Source organism: Falco biarmicus, chromosome 5 (assembly GCF_023638135.1).
Source record: "Falco biarmicus isolate bFalBia1 chromosome 5, bFalBia1.pri, whole genome shotgun sequence".
In the NCBI taxonomy this organism is placed as follows: domain Eukaryota; kingdom Metazoa; phylum Chordata; class Aves; order Falconiformes; family Falconidae; genus Falco; species Falco biarmicus.
In genome coordinates, this window is record NC_079292.1 from 85,982,878 (window position 1) to 86,004,051 (window position 21,174).

Sequence of the window (21,174 nt, forward strand, 5' to 3'; positions counted from 1 at the left end):
CATCCAGGAGGGGAGCAGAGAAAGGGAAGTTGAAGTAAATATCTCTTCATTAGTATCTCTTTAAGGTTGTAAATACTTGGACATTTGTATCAGGACTCCAGAGGAGGTCATATACCTCCTGATTAAAAAACCCAAGGGTTTTGGTCTGTGGCGCTGGGCTGTTTGTTGGTATGGAGGTCTAGCCTCTTCAGGCTGGATGGGGTTCTTCTGGGAAAGATCACCCTCTTCCCTCACAGCTGGAGGGGACCAATGCTGTATGCATAAAATGCATAAAGTCCCTTGTGTAAACTCATGCAGAGTCACTGTTGACCACAAATAAACCTGCAAGCCCTTGTTTTGTGAGGACCAGCAGTGTCTCTGGCGCTCTGATCCCTTGCAGTCCCTTTTCTCTAGTTAGGAGGATGACAGCTTTTCTAATCCCCCCGTGAACCTCCTGAACAATAAACACAGTCTTCAGCTCCACAGAGGGTGTTGGTAACTTTGGGCTGGAGACCACAAACTTCTTCCCAGCAGCTTTGGCTGCAGTGTGTGAAATTTTGATCACTTGTACAGAGGGCAGCTGGCTGCAGACATGCCAAGGGGTGGTTGTAGTAGCACCACTGTGGGTGCATCAATGGCCAGTGACTCATAGAGAAGTGATGCATCCAGTGCTCGTCTTGAAACATGCCTTGTGTCTCACGCACTTCTTTCTAGACAGCCAAGAGCTCTGATGTGGAGCAAATTAATGTAATACCACTCTGGTGTCACTTGTCAGGATGAGGTGAGGAAAAACAGGGGCATGTGGGCAAAAGGTTTGTGTGCAGGATTGCCTGTGATGGGTTTCAGCTTTAGTTTTTGACGTGCGCTCTTGAATGCTTTCCCATGGAGGTCAGTAGACCTGGTTGGAAATTTCACGTGCATGACGTGCACAGCATGTCTGAACCCACACATTTTTGATCCCTTTTCTTGGACCCCGTAAGTCATCCACATACCCTTTTCAGCAGTCTTGCGGAGCAGGGGTGGGAAGCACTGACCAACGGATAGGCACTTGGGTGGGAAGCAGAAGGCAAATGTTTCCCTTCGCTTGCTCAGTGCCACCAAGCACTCCTGGTTTCGGGGCTGGGATCAGCTGACTTGCCCTTAGATCTGAGTGGGTTTGGCCGGGATCTTTGGCTCCTCATAAGCACAATAACTGCCACCACAGGCTTCTAGGTAAAGCGGGACTAAAAATAAGTCAGTGATACGAATAGCTGTTGGGTATCGCTCGTTGTCTTGGAGGACTCCCTTCAGCCTGGAGTTTGGCTTCATTTCACTTGCCCAGGTGGTTGCATTTATACGCATGTGGTGCAGAAAAGTGTCCACTGAACCCACGCAGAACGCTGTACCCACACCTACCTAGGTCTGCAAATAGTGTGCTGGATGAAAATATTTTGAAGGTGTGAATCACTCCTTGTTCATCCAGCCTGGTGGTGGGTCTTCCTGTAATAGCACAGCCCCTTGGTTCATAGTGCCCGCTGATGGGCTCAGTTGGCCTGTGACAGCTGATCATGGGGCATTTGCAAATAGTGCCGCATTGACTCTGCTGCTTATCCTTCTTTGTTTACTTAGTTCTTGGCAGCTGCATGTTTGAATGTTTGCTTGACAAACACTTTCCCTGGAGTCTCTGATTACAGAAGGTTTTGTCTGACAAACTCCACTGAATTATCCTGTTCTCTGATGTCAATAATCTCTTGGTTGCTGTCTCCCTTAACCACAATATTTTGTGTGGTGCAAATTCATATTTTTTCCCCTTGTTGTAATCAGCCTGCCCCTCCCTGCTCGGTTCAGTTACTGAGGCTGTATCCTCAGGATGCTGACATCCGTATTTTACTCATCCAGAAATCCTGGGGCTACCAGGAAGCAGTACAGATAATAAGGCTGCATACCTGCCTAGCACCTTTCATCTGAGAATCTGAAATTGTCTGACTCACGTTCATCTGGTTACTGCTTGTACCAGCTGGGGTTTGCCATTCCTGGTTTTGCAACCTGAGAAGCTGAGACGCAAGGTAGGGGTATGTTTTTTTCAATAGATGAAGCAGCAATTCCAGAAATGTAGTGTCATAACTTCCATGACAACGAGTTTCTCTCCCTTTTGGTCTTGCGGTACCTAATTTGCCCCCAAAAGGAAAGAGATTGGAGTAGGTTGATTGGTTTGGAGCAACGCTGTATTTGCGGTGATCCATGGCTTTATTTTTTTGGCACCCTATTAAATTCCACCCAAAACCAAAAAGACAATTGCAAGATTTCTCCAAGGTAAGTTACCTTCCTTGGCTGCAGTCAGGAGCCCATAATGTAGCTCACAGGAAGAGCGATACCCAAATACTGTCTCTTGTTGCCGGTTTGGTGGTTTGGATTGGTGCTGAGGGACAGGTGTTCACGGCCAGCCCAGAGAGGGCAACGATCTTGCTGTGTTTCAGGGGTGGCAGTGAGACTGGTGAAAGCGTGTCTGCAGGTGGTTGGGTGGTCAGACTGGGCTGTTAATCTGTCCAGCTGCTGGCCTGTTTTGGATGAGGGCCAAGACCAGGTAGGACACTGCTGCTTTTCTTCCTGCCTCCAAACACAGCTGAAGACCTTCCAAGCAAACCTGGGCTGGTTTATGGTTTCGGGTGGAAACCACAAGCAAACCACGTCAAATGGCTGGATTCTACCCCAAACCAGGCAAAATGCATGGGCTGCTGTTTCGTTTCACTTGGAGATGACTTGGAGAGGAGGGAGATGGAGGAAAATCTGCATAGATCCAGTGTTGATGTAAGGTCATAGGTGAGACATTCCTAAAGCCTGCAAATGCCGTTCCCATGGCTAGACCAGACTGGTAAGGGCAGATTAATACCTGAGCTGACATCCACTGGGAGCTTGGGTGTAAGAGGAGGGATGTTTTGTCTGAAACCCTTCCAGAAAGGAGTCCTTGAGAGGCAGGGGGCAGAAATAAACAAGTAAAAGATGAAGAGGAGGAGGATTGGTGTGAATTTGTGCCCTCAACATACGTAATATCAGCCAAGGTGATGGGGAAGTTGTGTCAGGGTTTCCTGCACTGTCGGGCCCTGGAGAACAGTGTGCATGGGGAATAAGAAACCCTAAGAAAGAAAGGGGGAGAACTGCAAGCCCCAGGAGGTAAAAGTGTATTTATTTTTCATGTGTTGCATCAAACACGCTAATTTTGCCTGGAAGGGAGGGCAAGCATGTGCAAAAACAGTCCGGCTTGCTAGGAAAGGGGTGGGGAAGCGTGATGCCAGATAGCTTAGGGAATGTTGCTGTAGGCCTGTCTCTCCCCTCCGCATCCATGCAGGGCACAAGATCGGCATCCGTACGTACAGACCATCCCGCAGGCGTGCGCCAGGGCTTTGTAACGGAGCCATGCTCTCCCTTTGAGGCCAAGGCACCCCTAGCTCCCTACCCTACCCCCCTTCTCCCCTTCCCCCTGCTCCCATGTGCTTTTATTCCTTTTGCAAACAGCGTATGCCAAATCCAACTTCACAGCTGGCTCTGCTCCACGTGTTTGTTTTCTATGCCTGCACAGCGCTCTCCAGCTCCGCTTGCGCCACGGCTCAGAGGTGGAGGCGGCGGGGGGAGAGCAGGGGTGGTGGTGGGGAAACAGGAGCAGGCTGCTGCTTGCCAAGCCCTTATTTGTTTAAAGCTTAAGCCTGTTTGAGAGAGCCTTTTTGGAGTGAGGGGTAAGTGGCAGGGGCGGGATGCGGGGGAATGGACAAAGTAAACTGTGTGTCAAGGAAAGCAAACTTTGCAGCTGGAATTGCTGCTGGTCCTGATTGTGTGAAGGGCCTGGGGAGGTGCCTCCGGCTCCGTGCTCACGCTCTCAACACAGGTGCAAGTGTAAATGGGCAAGGGTGAAGAGCAGGGAGCTGGTGATGGGTCTGTGCTGAGGCCCGTCAGTGCAGGCGCTGCTGCCTGGCAGGCACTGGCCGTGGCTCTTGCCAGCATGTCCTCGTGGCTGGCCAGGGCACGGGCAGGTGAGCCTCTCTTCCCAGGCTCTGGGGCAGCAGCATTTTGCCATCCTTTTGTTGTGGACCATCCCCTTGCCGAGAGGGAAAAACCAGGTGCTGGCCCTGCCCGTCTCTGCAGGGTGATGCGAGGTCTTGCTCCACCTCCTGCCCACGTCTGGGCTGCTGTCCTCAACTGGACCGTCATTTTTGGAGAAGCCTGTTTATTGCTGGGATGATAAATGGGGAAAATGACGTGCAGACACAATCTTTAAAAAAGCCCAAGAGATGCAACAGTCTCCTCTTCATCTCTGGGTCAGGGAAACTCTGTCTCCCTCCAAAGTCCCTGCTGCGAGTGTATCCCCCATCATTTTTTTACCTCTGGGTGGGCCCTGTGGGATTTTGGAGCAGTGTGGTGGCTACTGGTTGCAGCATAAATGAGGGCCATGGCTCAGCCCATCCGGATTGATGGCACTTGGTGCTGAGCCCCCACACCCCACCTATGCATTTGGCACCGCCTGGAGCATTTTCTATGAGCAGTCATTTCTGTCCCTTTGTTTTGCTGGCCTTGAGCTTCCTCTTGTGTTTTTTGGAGTAGTGACACATCTTCCAGGGGAAAGCTGTCCCAGCAGAGAGTCCTAGAGGCTTTTGACCTGCTCCCATAACCAAAATGATTATTGTTAGTGAAAAGCATTTAAGTGACAGCTATGGAGAGTGAAAACGCCTATTTATTTCCAAATTTGTGAAAAAGAAGGGGGGGGGAAAAAGGCCCAACTTTTAAATACCATCTTCAAAGGACAAGAAAAATGGGCTTGTGCTCTTTTGCATCCCAGCAACAAGTCATTGCTGAAAGGAGTGCAAACTAGAAGGCAGTTTCTCTTTATGGTGGTGATGGGGATGTCTCTAAAGCCAGCCATCTGGGGATTAAACTTTGTATTGACGTTACTGGCGAGTACTTTGTCCTGTCTCTTTTGTATGCTCTTCTGGATTTTGATGTCAACTGTGTTAAACTAGCCTTGCGCTTGTTAATGCAGTTTCTGGGCCTGCTCCCATTGAAGTCATGGCAAAGATCAGGCTGATTTTGGAGGCGGCAGAATCGAGTCCTCTGTTATGATCTTCTGGATGCTTTGTTTCAGCAGGTATTTTTGCTGTGCCACTGGCTTGTATTTAACATAAGCTTGGTCTGATTTTTACTGCCAGTTGTAGGCACCCCTGCTTTTTAAATACACACTGGAAGAAGGCTCAAAAGCTAGGAAAGCTACCCAAGTCTTTGCTCCGCTCCAGCAGGAAAATTTCTCCATTGTAGCTTCCCCCAAGGAGGACTTAACAGTGTCACTGGCAGTTTTTTTGGGTTTTTCTGGTTTGGGGTTTTTTTTGTGTGTGTTTCATTGTTCCTGATTGGACATGGACAAGATTTTTCTATTGTTTCTAGACAAAGATTTTTTTATTATTTTTTTTTTAATTTGGTACTTAGAGGTAGGTTCATGTTGAAGCATATAAAGAAGTGGGCTGCTCTCCAAAAGTACCCATAGCTGCTGTCTCTCTGGCTTGTGATCCCCTCCGCAAACAAGAGCTTCCGAGACCCGGGTTGGAGGTGGCCGCAGTTGACAGACACCCTGAAACACTCCCTGCTCCCTGGGCGCTCCTACGGTGCTTCATGCAGATGCTGACTAGTGGTGTTTGTCTGGTGTACCACTCCTCTGTGCTTGTGGCTTATATTATCCAGGTTCTGCTTTCAGAGACACAAGTGTTTCATCTGGTTGTTACCAGCATGAATGGATGCTGTGATACTTAGTGTCTGTCCTCTTGCAAGCCTGACCCCGTCACATGACAGAGACAATAAAAGAGAGGTGGGTCTCCTCAGGGCAGCTCCGTGTCACACCTTTGCCATGATTTGTGGTCCTCCTTCCCTGGGAGCTGTTCCTGGCCACTAGTCCAACAGTGAAGAGGCCATAGGGTGATATTAGGTAGCGGAGAATGTGGGATTTATAGTGTTGCTGCCACATTTGGTCAGCGTGGTGGTGTCCTGTTGTTGGGGGGTGAGGGTTGGATGGGGGTGCATGCTCCCCAAGAGCTGCTGGGGGAAGCAACACAGACCACAGCTGAGCAAAAACAGCTTCGGAGGAAAGCATCCTGCTCTCCCTGTGGAAAAGGACCAGAGCGCACTATGGAAGTGCATCTATTGATTAAACTTCTGTCTTAGAGCAGGATGGAGTTCCTAGTGAGAGCAGGAGTGGTTTTCCTGCTATCCTGAGTAACCCACATTTAAACAAAGTGGAGAGAGAAATTTGCTGGAGATGCGGCGCGCTCAGGTGACAGCCCCTGCTCTGAGGAAGGCAGGGCAAGGACTTGAGCCTGGGTGCACATGTGGCAAGTGAGCCATGGCATTGCCTGTTCCTTGCCTGTCCAGTCCCTGGAGCAGTGGGGACAAACACAGCGTAAGGAAATCACCCAAAATCCCAACTCTGCCATTTCTCCTTCTTCCGTGACCCCTTCCTCTCCATTTAATTTTCCTGCCTTTTCCTTCCTGCCACATTTATTCCCCACTTTCCTTTGGTGGCTTTTGCCTGGCATCGCTTTCCCTGTGTCTGTCGGGCCTGCCTCCTCTCTGACCTCTCCCTAACCCAAGAGGCGATTAAAGCCTCAACCTCAGACTGCAAGTTTTTGGTGTTTTTTGTTTGGAAAGGGTGAGAAGGGAAAAACAAAAGCAGTGCCCTGACTAATGTAAACTAGCCACAGGCACATCTGTGCCTGTGCGATGATGATGACGGCTCCTGGTGGGAACTGCCCATCCCTCCCAGCACTCTCCTCCACTGCAGTCGCTGACAGGGAGGGGAGCAGCCTGACACCAAGCTCGCGTTGGTGTGGGATTCGGTGCAGTGGAGCCCAGACCAGAGCCAGCAGCATTGCCCAGTGCTCACTGCCCGTCCTGTGGGTACCACAGCATCAGGCCCCAGCAGAGCCATCCCCTGGGCTTTCCTTACCCAGGTGCATGCTCTCCCTCGTTCCCAGTTCCTTGCTACATGCTTTGCCTCTTTGTCCAAACAGGAAAAGGTGTAGATAAATAAATTTTGTTACTGTTTGTATCAAACATCCTCAAGTAACTCACTCTTCTAGCTAGTGTGAAGTCTCTAGGACAGGGAATGGTTTTCACTCTCTTGTTTAGTACGGCATCTGTCTGCAGCTCTGACTGCATTGACGTTGATCTGGCTTTAGTTGTGATGTGAATGCTAAAGCGGGTATTGTTTTCATGTGGTAAGAGATAGGATGCTTCGGGCAAGTAATACGGGGCAGTAAATCCCCTGCTTGTAAGACTCGAGGTGTGTTTTCACATCACACTTGTGTCTGTGGGTGACCCCTTTCTTGCCACCTCCTCTGAAGTGTTTCTCACTGAAGATGCAACGTTGCAAAGCCTCAGACAGGTCAGACTTCCTTGCTGCACCATGAGCTGAGTTTGTAGCAGATGTTGGGCAAACTGAAAACGCTCCAGAGTAGGTAATTGATCTCCACAAGTGTGTGGCTACATTGATGTGGTTTTCCAAGGGTATCCTGACCCTTTCTCCTGACACCAGCTTTGGCATAAGAGTAGGTTGAGCTGCAAGCCTGTGTACACTTAGTCAGGGTCTCGCAGGACCTCAATACCAGCGATTCTGCTGATTCTCTGACACTTGATATTCAACCTCCCGGGTGCACAGCCTGCACCCCTTGGCAAGTGCTGCAGATGCGCACTGCCTTTGGAAGTTCTCAGCTTCTTAAGGTGTTAGCTGGGAGGCTGGAGTGTTTACAGGTGGATCAAGGATGAGAAGGATGGGGAATGCAGAGGAAAAGTTAGTCCAAAGCTGTGGCAGCACTCCCAGGTTGGGACTGAGGTTGGACTGAAAGGTTTTGATCGGAGAGGCATCCAGTTCCAGCCGCAGGGGCAGCCCTGGCGGCTGCTGCAGGGCCACTTTCCCACCTCGCACGCTTGGAAAAAGGAGCCAGAGAGCAGCCAGCAGCACTGGGCTTGTTGCAGCAACAACATCTGTTTCCTAGGTGCACTTTGTTTCTGAAGAGGCTGTGCAGCACGCTCCATCTGCGCCCTTTTTTTTTTTTTTTTTTTTTTTTTTGTGGCTTGTGCCGCCTTCAGCAGAGGAGGATGGAGGCTCTTAGGGGAGGCAAGCGCTTCCCTGGGAGGACCCTGCACCAGCCTCTGTGCCAGTGCTGGCTGTTGGGCTCTTTGCACCCAGAGCAGCATTGTCAGCATCTTGACAGCTGGCCGGCTGCATGCTTATTAGTTGCTACTTTCCTCTTGCCCTCCACCTCTCCTTCGCCTCCTTAGCCACCTCCAACCTCTCCCTTCCCCCTTCCCGCTCCTGCCCCACTGGCCGGCCAGCCCTTCGGGGAGCCCCCAGCCTCTCCAGATTAGAGCTCTCCAGGGACCTGGTCCTTTTGAAAGGCAGAAAGAAAAAAAAAAAAAAGAGGGAAAAAAAAAAAAGGAGAAAAAAAAAAAGGGAGGGGGAGAAGGAGGGGAGGAAAAAAATTTATTAAAAAAAAGAGAGAGAGAGAGAGAGAAAAGAAAGAGGGGGAACAGAAGAATGAAAACAGACCCAAGGGGCAATAGTCCCTCGAGCCATTTCACTGCATTACAATGAATATGGACTCTATTAAGCTCCGTTCTGCCTGTTAGTGTTTCCCAGGGCAACACAGCTCCCATATGGCAAGCATGCAGCAGATTAGGGTAGGCCTCCGGGCTTCATTGAGGGCCCGAGGCTTGACTGGCAGTTGAACCCCATCCTTCCCCCCCCCTCCTCACACTTGACACTGCCTGTGTTTATCTAAAGCAAAAAGGGCTGGGGTGGGAGAAGGGGGCATTTGGGGGGTTATTGTCCCGGGCAATGGGAGAGGGCAGGGAGAAGGGGGGGGGGGTGTGGGGGGGGGGGTGATGAGGGAGGGAGGTGGGATGGAGGAGAAAGGGGGGGGGGGGGGGCGCAGCCCCTCATACATATTCAGAAGAAGGGGTCTTGAATGGGCAGAGGAGAAATAAAGCAGATGGAATTCATGTTAAAGAACAGCCACAATCGCCCTCCAAAAACAAGGAGAGAAAAGCGGGCAGCCTTAAAGGAGCGTAGGGAGCAGCGTTTATCCAATTAGCAGGGTTGTCAAATTGAATTTACTCAGAATGGAGGGGGAAGCCGGGGGGGGAAGGAGGGAAATTAAGTGTCTAGGGCATGGGGGGAGCACGATATTGAAGAAAGGACGCGGGTTTTCTTTCTTTCTTATGCTTTAGCCTTGTCTTTTCAAGGGCTGGAGCTGTTTTCGGGGCACGCCAAGGGGCAGCGAAAGCCAGTGTGCGCACTGTTTTAGCACAGGGCTCCTCTCTTGGTAGCTGTGGAAAAGGGAGGTGTATCCTGCAGGGCAAGGCCATCCTCACATCCCTGGCCCGCCCGCAGCAGGACTGTCTCAGGCTGGCGGGTCCAGCCACCCTGGGACCACCATGCTGCAGGCATCGCCCGAGACAAGATGCACTGGCTGTGGTGCCACCACTGTGGTGCCACTGAGGAGCCCATGGCTGGCATGAGGGTGGCATTTTGATCTTCAAGAGACCTCATGCTCGCTTGCTGATGAAATGCCAACATGGAGGGGTTCACTGGGGCTCAACGAAGTCTGCCTGATCAGTGCCAGCTGGAAAGTGGTGCTCATTTCAGAGGAACTGTTGGATGGAGAGGTGCCAGAAACTGCAGGCGTTGGGTCTTCAGGGGTGCAAGCAAAAGTCGCTTTGCATCCTATTGCTGATTCGAAGCCAGCATGCCCAGTTGCCTCCCTGGTGATACCCCAGGCTGTTGTGGAAAGGAGCTGCCCAGGGCAGTGGCTTCATCTTGAGGAAGACAAAAAAAAGTCACAAAGTTTGCTGCATGTTTTGTTTAGTTCATTGCTGGTTTGGTTTGTATGAGCAGTTCTGTTCAAGGAAAAAGCTGGTTTATCTGTGACTTTAGTTTATTTTTTAGAGAGGTGTCTGTCGCCACTGAATTGCTGAGGACTTGCTTGGAGAAGATCTTTGGGGTTTTTTTAGGGTCACTCAGTGCCCAAGCACAGTTTGTAGTTTGCAAGTGAACTCGCTCATCTGCATGGTGGTGGTGCTGTGCCAGGTTTTGTTCTGGGTATTTTCCTTCTCCCAGCTATAAGCACAAATTTATCCTAGGCTTATTATGTTGTGGCTTTTTGATGGACTTGCTGAGCTCACAAGTAGCCAGAAAGAGAGTCTTTTTTTGCCTAATCACTTTTAAAAAATGGGCGGGGGGGGGGGGGACGGGACGACACACACACCTCCTCACACAGTTAATCGAGGGCTATGTTAACAGAGCTAAGGCACTTGAAAGTCAGGAGCTTCAGCGGGAAGCAGGCGAGCTTTTATCCCTGTTTGCCCATACGCTGTGCTACCTCCTTGACTTCAAAGGTGGGGTGTAACGCTGGGTGCTGCCTCTCCCTGCCCCCTCCTGACAGACACCACCTGCTTCCCGGTCGGGGATCCTGCCTCTCCCTACAGCATCCGCACCCCCATCCCCGCTGGCTTCCCATGTTGTCATGTGGTGGGGGAAGCTTCTCTCCTGCTGCAAACCTCTCCCTTTCCAAACCCTTTCAGAGAGAGCGAGTATAACTTAATGGTGTGAAATGAATACTTTGGAGTGGGGATGGGGGTTGATAGGGTTTAATTTTGCCCTCGGGGAGTGTTACTGCTTGATGGTTTAGGGAGAAACGGTCAGGGATGCCCAGGTTTGCCCTCCATGCCCAGGAATCATGCAGGGGACTTTGCAGCTGACCCGTTCAGGTGTGTCAACCGGACAGTATGTTTTCAGCTAGAGGACCGTGCCGTTGTATGGCGGCTTTTTTCGGGATCAAAGACCAACTTGCCTGATGGGATGGAGGTCCCCATCAGAGAGCTTTTGATTTCCAGCCCTGCCACTGCTTTTCTGTATAACCTTGGGCCAGGCTGGCTTCCTCATCGAGTCCTCGGGTTCCCTCATTCGTAAAGCAAAGGGGTACTGTGGCTGTTTTCTCTTTAACATTTTCTTTTTCCAGTGCTTTAAGCTGTATGGAACAACAGAAAAAAATACTGACTTGTATTAAAAACTAACGATTACAAGTAAAATTAGCACACTGTACTGTGTAAGACATCGCTTTTTTCTGAAGAGCTTAAGTCTCAATGTATAAAACAGAACACTGGGAGTATCATTGTCCCTACTTGACCTGTTGGAAACAGAGACCAGCTGCAGTGAATTCTCCGGAGTCACCCAGGGTGTCCCCAGCTGGTAGCTGGACCTGAGTTGCTGCAGCTTTGCCTTTGTGCAGAGCAGCCCCTTCCCCGTTCCTCCCCTGCACGAAGAGGCACTCGGGGTCCAGTCACCTGACACAACCCCAGAATGCCCTTGTGTGCATCGACGAGTTTTCCCTGTCTCCCAATCTGCCTCTGCACTTCTCCCCAGCCTGCGCCTTGGGCCGGGGTCTGCGGGGTGGGGATGCTGCCCTGCAGCGGGGGCAGAGGCTGGTTCCTATTTGGGAGCCTTGTAAATTACAGCCAGCGTGGCAGTAACAAGGGCTGCTTGGCTGGCCCTTGTTAAGCAGGAGGGGGCTTGGGGCTGTGAGCAGCATTTCCTCAGTAAAACCTTCAGTTTCTAATCAGCAAACACCTCTCCCGCTGCCTGTGCTTAATTCGGATCCCTTTTTCCTTTCGAGTTTTATCACACACACCCCTGCACACGCGTGCGCCTTTCTTCCCTTTTATATCTTCACCTCTGGGTTTTCTTTCTTGCTCGGCTCCCTTCGCAGTGCCCTCCATCGCGGTGGCACAGCTGGGGCCTCGGTGGCCTGAGGTGTGCGGTGGGAAGCTGAGCCGCCAGATTTTACAGCCCCACCACCCCTCGATATCTCATGAAGCTCTCGTTAATTTTGTTCTCCTAATGGCCCCTCCTGTGATTTACTGGGCTGTCTGAAAGGGACTTAGAGCTCCACCGACAGGAAATTGTTATTTTAACCTGGCAGGAAAGAATTAAAAATAAATAAACAAATAATTTTTGTTTTCCCTCTCCCCCCGCCCCCTTGAAGCTCTTCAAATTACTTTTAACTCTTTCTTTTCCCAGATAGCAATTAAGCAGGAGCTGTTGAGGCTGACGGTGTTGGTGGCTGCAGAACTGTTGGCAACCAGGGGGTATTTCACAGTGTACCTGCCTCGGGGAGAGAAGGCAGCAGAGCAGGGCACCGTCACGCAGCAGCCCAGCAGCTCCCAGTGCAGCCCTCTGCCCAGGACCACTGCCTCTGGGAAGGCAGCTGGAGCACTTCTAGGGCTCCACTGGTCTGCACTGGTCTGGGACCTTCTCCACTCCCCACCTTTGCTGCCTTTTCTGGTGCAGACTGCTCTGTCAGTACTTGCAGGGACGCTGGGCAGATCGAAAGCTGCCTGATTAATAAAGTTCCTTGCTTTGCACTACTGCAGGCTGCTTAAGGGCAGCATTTTCAAAAGAGGTCAGCTCCCATTTAGGCATCGAAATAAGTTGGTTGCCTATTCAGGAGAGCTCAGCACGTCAAGAACTGAATGCTTTTGAAAATCTGGTTTCAATTGTGGAAGCTGAGAATTTCGAAATCTGGCCCTGGATCCTAATAGTTCTTTTGGAATTGATGTTTTCATTCATTTTCCTCATTATTTTTATGCTAGCCATTTACTTTCTTGTACTTCACTCAGCTGTGAAAGAAATGGCCACATGTCCCTATTTAGAGCTCATACTCTGCCTGGAGGTTTGGGGAGGTACCGTACACTTGTTGCAACACACCTTCTCTCCTCAGTCTCTACTCAATATCGTTCAGCCTGCCCAGTGCCGTGGCCAAATTTTTTGATCTCCCCTTTTTTTCTCCCCACCTATTACCCTTCGCCTTTTTACAGACCTGGGGGCAGCCAGTTTAGTCGTTGCATCGATGTGCCTGGGTGGTCCTAGCTCACGAAGGGTCCGTTACACATTTCTGCGCCTTTGGCTTTGCCCTTCTGGCCAGAGGCTCCGTGCGACGCAGAGCTGCAGGGAGGTCTGGTTGGGAACATCTTTGCCTACCCCCTCCCCCAGCATGGGCTCCAAGCAGCAACTCTTTTCCATCCAGCATTTTTCCGTCTTGCTGCCAAACCCATCCAGATAGGGGGAATGAGTCAGCCTTGCTCTGTAGGCTTCCAGCACGGAGGAGCAAGACGTTAAATCCTACCCCAAAAATGTTTCTTCTACCTTGGTGGAAGGCTCTCTGTCTCCAGCAAGCCTTGTGGTGTGAAGTGTTTCTTAGCCCAAATAGACTCCAAGTCTTTTCCAGATGAGTGTAATTAGTGGCACATCAACTTGCACACCAGTGATGGTGTCGGTGGTGCGCGTTCTGCTGCAGGCAGACATCGGGCACTTTTCTGGCCATGGTCCATGGTGGTTTGCCCCAGATGGCTGTGGCATAACAAAGGTGCTTTGGTAGCTGTCTTCCGTGGAGAAATGAACTTGAGTAACTCAGCTAGTCTCCAAATCATGAAAGCATCTTGTACAACAGTATGTGCTGGTTGACGGGCAAATCTCTTCAAATTGTTGGGACTGTCCTCTCGGGTGGGGAGAGTGAGTACCAGGGAGGATGAGGTGTGTGGGAGGGAAGTTGCTGTCTTGTCGCTTCGGCACTAGAGGTTACCCACACCGGATTTTCATATGTAACGGGGCTGTGGGCTGCAGTAGCTGGAATAAGAGTCTAGCTGATCTTGCTGGGTGCCTTCAGAGTATGCCCAGCTTGATGCCCCACAGCCAAGCTCTGTCCATGCTCTTGGCTGCCTGGAAGCCACATCAGGCCATGCCAAGCTTGAGCTAATTTGCCTTGCCTCTCAGCAAGGCTTGTCGTGTTGGCCTCGTGGCCGTGCTAACCAGGACTGTGTGACTCCCAGGGAAGAGCTGCCCTTGCCTTGAGCCCGCTGGCAGGCCTGCTGAGCGAGCTTACATCGACCTGCAAAGTGCCACGAAAAGATGCTCTTTGTGGCGTTTGCAGAGCTCCAGCTGCAGAGTGCTTTGCTAGGCATTGCTTCCTTTTGAAACTGCCAGCTCAGAGGCAGCTTTTCTTATCTCTTCTCAACTTTATAGGAATGTCCCCTCCATCGCTTCTCCCCCAGGCAGTGCTCTGGGGCATGGTGGGGGGAAAGGGGACAGCTTGTTTTGCTGTCAGAGGGACAGCCCAATTTGCAGAGATGATTGCAAGCTCTAGTTAGCTGGATTCTTACTGTTGCCGTGTGGATCTCAGCAAGGCTGGCTGTGGGCATCGCCCTATATTGCACTTTTGCACCTTTGCTGTCACTAGAGGCCAAGCAAAGTAATTGCTGAGATTTGCCCAAATGCTGTCTTTCCTTGCTTCAGCTTCATAACTTGCATAACTTCAGGAGTTAGGAGGTTTTAGTTTTAGCTTGAACGGACTTGTCCCCTCTTTTTGACTAAGATGGTGATGGAAAGGACATGCTCGAGCAGTGACCGTGGTGGAAGCAGGAGATACTGGTCTGCAGAGCCCTGGTCCTCTTGAGGATGGTGGCTGTGGCTAATGAGCTTGTGGTGTATCTGCAGGGGGAGCAGACAATGTAACTGCTGTTTGGGCTGGCCGCCATGGCTGGTTTGGTCTTGGGCTTCTCCCCTGCCAATGTAGACATGCCGCTGGAGCAATTCTGAAATGCCTTTGAGACTCACCGGTCATCTTCTTAGTGCTGCAGCTGGAAGGAGCTCAAAATCCTGTAGCTGCATTATGATGTCCATAGAGGGACATCTTTTCTTGACTTCAGCTCTTTGCCCTTGGCTGAAGCTGAATTCAGTCTGACATCCGAGGTGTCTCTTGGGGCAGCCACTTAGATCTTTAATCCCCCTGACCTGGCTCATCTGCTTTAGCATTCATTCCTGACGGTGTCTCCAGGGGAGCTGCTGCAGCGTGCAGCTCTTCGCAGCAACCTGGGTTCTGATGGGTGGCTTTGGGCTTCAGGGTTTTTGGAGACTGTTGATGCTTTTGAATATGAACCTGGTGGTTTGTCCAGACAGGGTAGTTCAACTCAAAACAGACAGTGTGTTTCAGGCAGAACAGTTAATCTGAAACCTTTTCATAGGTCAAAATAGATTCTTAAGTTAGAATAAAGTTGTATTACGCCACATCAGTGTAATCTGCCCTCAGCTTGCTGAACTGAATTTAAACAGTTTTAGAATGGGACATTTCTTTTCTCCTGAAAAAGTGTCCCCTCCGCTTCAGAATAATTCCTTGCAGAGACATCCTGAAAAACTTTTATATCTCCTAAGGAGTCCCATCTGGATTGAATGAAACATGGCTATGCCCAGTAGCAACACGGCCAATGTCTCAGGAAGAGGCTGTGAAACTGTGGGATCACCTCTGCTCTCACGTAGCTCGGGACTCATACTACTCGTTTACTTTTGTGTTAAAGCTGGAATATACTCCAGACACACCCAAGAAGGGGTGGCAACACTTAGCACATAGGTCCAGTGACACTTTGTTGGAAATGTTTGCGTTTTGCTCCTGAAAATTGTCTGGTGTGCATTGCTGGCACAGTAAAGACATTCACCACATCAAGTCTGAAACAGGGAAGGGCAGTATGTGTCTATGTGCACACATGTAGGTTTGTACCAAGGGCTGAGCATGGGATGTCTTGGGAGACTCACAACCATGGAGTCTGGAGAAGTGCTTGCATCAGTTTGTGTAGTCTCCCCAGGCTACTGGCTCGGTGAATCCCTGGGAGTTTAGGAATTTGGGAGAGAAGCCAGGCAGGGCTGCAGAGTAGAGGGAATTCTGAGGGTTTCATCAATCATGTCTCTTGTCATCCACAGGAATACGCTGCTGCACGTCCACTGCATCCTCTGAGCAGCTTATGGGATCCTTCCCTGGGCACCCCAGGACACACTGCATGGGATGGCAATGACACGTGGAAAGAAGAGACCCATGTCCCCCATCCCTTGCTTCATCCTCGCAGCAGCTAGCTGTTTTGCCAAACTGAGTGAGTTTCTGTTCTTACTCATTTGCTCCGTGTTGTTTATGTTTTGCCTTGATGCTGTTTAGCATAGCCATGCCTCAAGCACAGAGTGGCTTCCTCTGTCTGCCGCTTCCTCAATAGCCTTGCCCAATGGTCTTGGTTTAAACACTCCTCCGGAGGAGAAGGGGATACGGTCAGAGCTGGATATCTCTGGTGGTGCCAAGAAGAGATGGGGCTGGTATGCATCTCCAGGCACTAGGGTGGGTGTGTGGGGAGCTAAGGGGAAGGTGCAGCACAAGCAGAAGTGATGGGGCATGCAAAATATACCAGCACTGCAGTTTTTCCTCTGTCCTTTCTTTTGCTGAGTCTCACAGAACTTTGTTATTCCCATTTTTTCCCTCTGTGCAGGTGAATCTCTGCAGGTCACAGTGCAACCTGCCTCCATTGTCCAAAAGCTTGGGGGCCCAGTCAGCCTGGGGTGTGTTGTGGACCCCCCTCGAGTGAACCTCACCTGGAGACTGAACGGGAAGGAGCTGGCTGGTTCAGATGAGGTGCTGGGTATCCGTATCAAGCAGGGGAAACTTGTCATCACAGCTCTCAATAACCACACCGTGGGGCGATACCAGTGCATTGCTCGTGTGCCTGAAGGAGTCATTGCCAGTGTCCCTGCAGTGGTCACGTTAGCTAGTGAGTAGCTTTAGTCCTCTGCCATCCCCTGCATTGCTTGGGACGTCACTCGCGCGTCCTGAGAGGCTCATCCATGCTCTCTTTTTCATGCTGGCCTCAAGGGAGGGTTCCTTTGGCTTAAGCCCTTTTGTAGCATTGTTGATCGTGGACTGGCTGTCGTGTTGTGGCTCATCCGTGACCCAGCCCGGCCTCCTGCATGGTAGGCTGCAGACCTGTACTGCGGTGAAATACCTGAGCGATGGGGCTTGTGTGCGTCGTTGGTTTCCTAACTGGCATGCTGCCTTATCTGGTTGGTGACTTCTTGACTGAGGTTGCCAAAAAGTACCTGCTGGTGCTGATGGCCGGACCAGTGCCTGGGCCGCTGCAGGGCTGCTACCAGTGCTGGGTCAGTGTGTGCCAAGTTTTACTGATGTCCTGACCCACAGAAAGTGAAGTCCCTTGGCCTGCGATGGGACCTGCCCTTGTTTGGGTTGCCCCTGTGTTCTTGATAGCCAAGGCACCGGCCCCCACGCTCACACCAGGGAAAGGTTAGTCCGGTTGTGGTGAGGGGGTGCTCCTGAACGCCTGCAGTAAATAGCTGGTAGTCCTCTGTGCACCATCGGGAAGATGCCTTGCCAAAAGGCAAGGTGAGGGAGAGGGATGGGGGGAGAACAGTTGCATGGAGATGTGGAAGGCAGAGACTGTGCTGTGCTTATTTGGTAAGACAGAGGCAGAAGCTGACAGGAGGTGGATACAGGAGAGCAGAGTATCTAAAAGCACTCATAGTGAGGTTTTTGATTTAAGGGGCAGGAGGCTTTTTTTCATTACCCCTGCTGTGGTGCCAGGGGAGTGGGGCATGCTCCCCTTTTCCAGGGCTTTGTCATCTTCCTATGAGGTTTCAGTGGCAGGGCAGCAAAGAGCTACCTTGTTTCTGAGCCACAGCTCTGAGTGAGGGACTTGGCTTCTATCTCTGAGCTTACCCTGCTGCCCTCTGGCATTGGCGACAGACCAAGGAGACGTGCATGGGAGGGGGAGTCTCTCAGAGTGCGGAACTTCTCTTACAGGCGTCTGGTTTTGGCCAGATGTTATGTTCAACTGTGAGAAAGTGCTGTATTTGGATGCTTCCGAGAAAGGGCAGCCCAGGCCTCCTTGGAGGTGGGGGGCTCTGTGTGGACCACCCTTTGTTTAAGCAATGGAGAGTCTGGTCTTCTCAGAGACTCGTGGAGGTTTTGGTGGAGCAAGTGTACACAGAGGAGACCACCATCCCCTGGCAGTGACAGCCCCCAGGCGTGGAAAGGGCTTCATCTTCCCAGCAAGGCGGAGTCTGGGGCTAAGTTTGAAGAAAATGAAGAACTGAAGATGTTTGTGCAAAGTGGAGGCTGGCTTTGCTTTAAAGCCAAAAGTTATTGGCTTGTCACTGATACATTAATCAGGAGTGAAATGTTTAGGCCAGGCTGGGTGGGAGGAGGAGGTGAGGGAAAGCGAGAGGAGAGTTGTTGAGCTCTGAGGCGGTGTGGGAGGGGGTTGTCACGGGGCCGAATCTGTCGGGGGATTTGGCCTGAGCCCCGTGCTGAGATTAAGTTTCGGAGAACACATTCCAGAGCAGAAAGGGGGCTGTGTGCGCTGGTGGCCTGATAGAGGGAAGGAGAGGTGGATGGGATTACCAAGGGCATGGTTTGTATTTAGGAGAGCAGGGTGTGTGCAGCTCCTCAGCCTGATGGGTTCCTTCTTAGGCTGATCCCCTTTTCTTTTGTTCCCCTCACCCCAGCCCACTACCATCAGCTCTGTCTACTGGGACAAAGCGTGGCTGCTTAACCTGTCTGTCTGCTCTGGTCTGCCGTCAGTGGTGGATGGGAGACGAGCCTTAGAGCACCAGAAGGTCCCAGTGTGTCCCTCAGGACAAACCAGAGCCACAGCTGAGTAGTCTGTCAGCCATCTCCAGGAGCCAGAGCACCTTCAGCTACCAGATTGCGGCTGGGGATGGGGGTGCAAGAGCAGGGGGCTTGCCCGTTGCTGCAGTCCCTGCCACGGCGTGAGCATAGCGCTGAGGGGAGGTCAGGAGCGCTACTCAGCGGAGCTCGCACGACTGGAGCCAGAGTTTGGATGAGCAAGCAACTAATCTACCGTGGGGGACCCCTGCGCTGCGCTGCATGGGTCCCTTGTCCTCGGTGGGAGATGGGGATGGCAGAGGCCATGTCCCACACACCTGGCCGGCCTCAGGTGAGAGAGAGCAGGTGGGGAAGACTTGGCAGTCAATGAGTGAAGAGAGAGAGAAGGCAGCCCAGGAACGAAGCGGGGCTGAAATGTGTAGGAGGGAGACCTAGAGGGGTTCAAATAACCAGGTTCATGTTTGTGAGCTGGAGGCTGCTTGCAACGGTGGCTTTGCAGGGGTCTGAAATAACAGGGGGCACCAGTTTGTGGTGGGACTGAGTTAGAAAGCTACGGTAGCAGATGTGCCACAGGCTCTCACTCCTGCTCCGGAGCTCCTCCACGGGGCCTTGCTCTGAGCTGGTGCAGTGGGGACCACGGTCGTGGGGGTGGAGAGGGAAGCCCCTGGCAGGTCGGTATTGCAAGTTGATACGTGTCTCCCGGATCGCCTGCCCAGCTGAAAGAAAACCCGCTGACAGTCTTGGCCCCATCCAAAGGTTATTTTGAGGGGTCAGGGGGAGAGTGGAACTGGAATGTGACTGAAAGCAGAGGCGGGGTGGGGGGTTGTGTGTGGAAATATTTTCAAGGTTTAGGTTTATTTTGGAAGAGGACCCGGAGTCATTGGAAAGTGTCTCGCTAGGTTTCAAGGGGTGTGGATAACATCATCTGGCCAGCTTTAAGGCTATTTCCACTCCTTTCTCTTCACCTCCTTTGGAGGAAACACCCTTGAGTTCCCCAGGCTGTGCGTGCCCAGTCCCTCGGGGTGTTCTTGTGCTTTGCCGATGGTCAGCAAGCAGATAACCATCACCACAGATAACCTGGCAGCCACAGCCTCACCTTGAGACCCATAACCTCCTTCTCCTGTCCGTGGCACAGTGACACCGAGTCCCCCTCTGCTCTCCCTGGCTCTAAGATTTCCTAAAGCAACAAAAGGAGCAGCACTTTAGGCATTACTTGAGCACTTTTGAGTCCAGTTAGAGCCGACCTGGTGCTCCATGATCCCACACTCAACCCTGGCAGCCGGTGGCCTATTGCGCAGAGAGATACGTGCCGATCACTGGTGGCCTGGCCGTGCTGCACAAGATCAGCCCTGTGTGGCTCCGAGGCAGCCCTTTGGCCCGGCAGTGATGGGCTGGAGCCGGGACGGCTTGCATGGATGGAGCAGGGGTATTCCTGGTTTCCCAAGGCAGCCCCTCAGCCTTCACGTGTTCAAGAGCTTCAAGGAAGAGAAAAATATTTTCTCTGCACGCTTGCAGGTAGCAAAGTTGCCGTCATGCCAGAAGCGCTGCTCCAGCCCCTCTCCTGGATGGAGGTGCGATATAAAAAACGTATGGCTGCAGCGGGCTCTGGTGGGGCCAGATACATCCACCAGGGACACGAACACGGTGCTGTGGGCTGGTCCCACAACAGCAAAAGGCTCCAAAGGTTGAGAGCCCTTGGTGGAGCTCGCAGGGCAGCTGAAGTGTGGGACTGGAGCAAAGCCAGTGGGCAGAGGAGGCAAAAGCCGTGGAATTCCCTGCATTCAGCTGAGCACATGGAAAATCGGTGCAGCAAGCACAACAGCAAGCCTGACCCCTGAATAGACGTGATGCTTAAAACCAAAACCAAAAAATAGCTGAGGGGCGCAACAAAGGAACTCCACCTGCTCCAGTGCGTTCCCTGGGGCCAGGGACGAGAGGAGCGCCGGGCACCTCTGTCCTGGGGACACCGTGGGATAAGGGAGGCTCGTTGCCCGTGTCCCTCCATCAGCCGCCGGCGAGGGCAGCTCCCAGCTTTGTGGCAGCACGTGGGGAAGCCGGGCCTCAGCGCGCTCGTGGGCAGTGACCCTGCGCCGGGTCGGGCTGGGCATCCCCCAGGAATTTGCAGCTGCTTTCTGAAGACAGCCCCATTCATTTTCCTCTGCCCGGGCCTCTCTGACAGCTCCCCAGAGGCGATGAGAGGGAGGGAGGGAGGGAAGGGGGCAGCTGCGTGTTGGAAAAGCATTTGCTGAGCAGGCACAGGGGCTCTGGCCCTGGGGGCAGAGGTGGCGTGAGGAGGGGAGAGAAGGAAAACACAGGTGGTGTTTCGTGAGCGGCAGAGCTGCGGCACGAGGGCTGTGAGAGGGGCCTGGTGTGGCGCTGGGGCATGGGGGGGCAATTTGTGCTTGGGGGTGCATGAGCAAGCAGGAGGCCAGGGGGCTGCGCCTGTCCCAGCAGGTGGGAGGGGGCTGGTGGTGACACCGTCGGTGCCCAGGCTGCTCTGACAGCTGAGGCAGGATTAATGGGGGAACCCCCCATCCCTGCCCATTTGCCTTGGGGTGCCTCCCTTCTCTCCCTCCCCCTCCCCTACTTTCGGGGAGGACTTTCACCTTGAAGGCCAGCGTTTTATTTACTACTGCTTCTTCTCTAAAGTTATTTATGGTCTCCCATTCATTTAATCCAG

General features: G+C 52.1%; 1 protein-coding gene across 4 annotated transcripts in view; it reads left to right on the forward strand.

Annotated features, from left to right (window-relative positions):
* Positions 1–21,174, forward strand: part of BOC (BOC cell adhesion associated, oncogene regulated) — a 56,994-nt gene that overhangs the window by 16,401 nt on the left and 19,419 nt on the right. For all 4 annotated transcript variants that reach the window (XM_056341336.1, XM_056341337.1, XM_056341339.1 and 1 more), the window contains exons 2-3: positions 15,797–15,963; positions 16,348–16,626. In XM_056341336.1, the coding sequence (XP_056197311.1) occupies positions 15,879–15,963; positions 16,348–16,626 (364 nt within the window). In that variant the 5' untranslated portion in view covers positions 15,797–15,878. The remainder of the gene's footprint in view (positions 1–15,796; positions 15,964–16,347; positions 16,627–21,174) is intronic.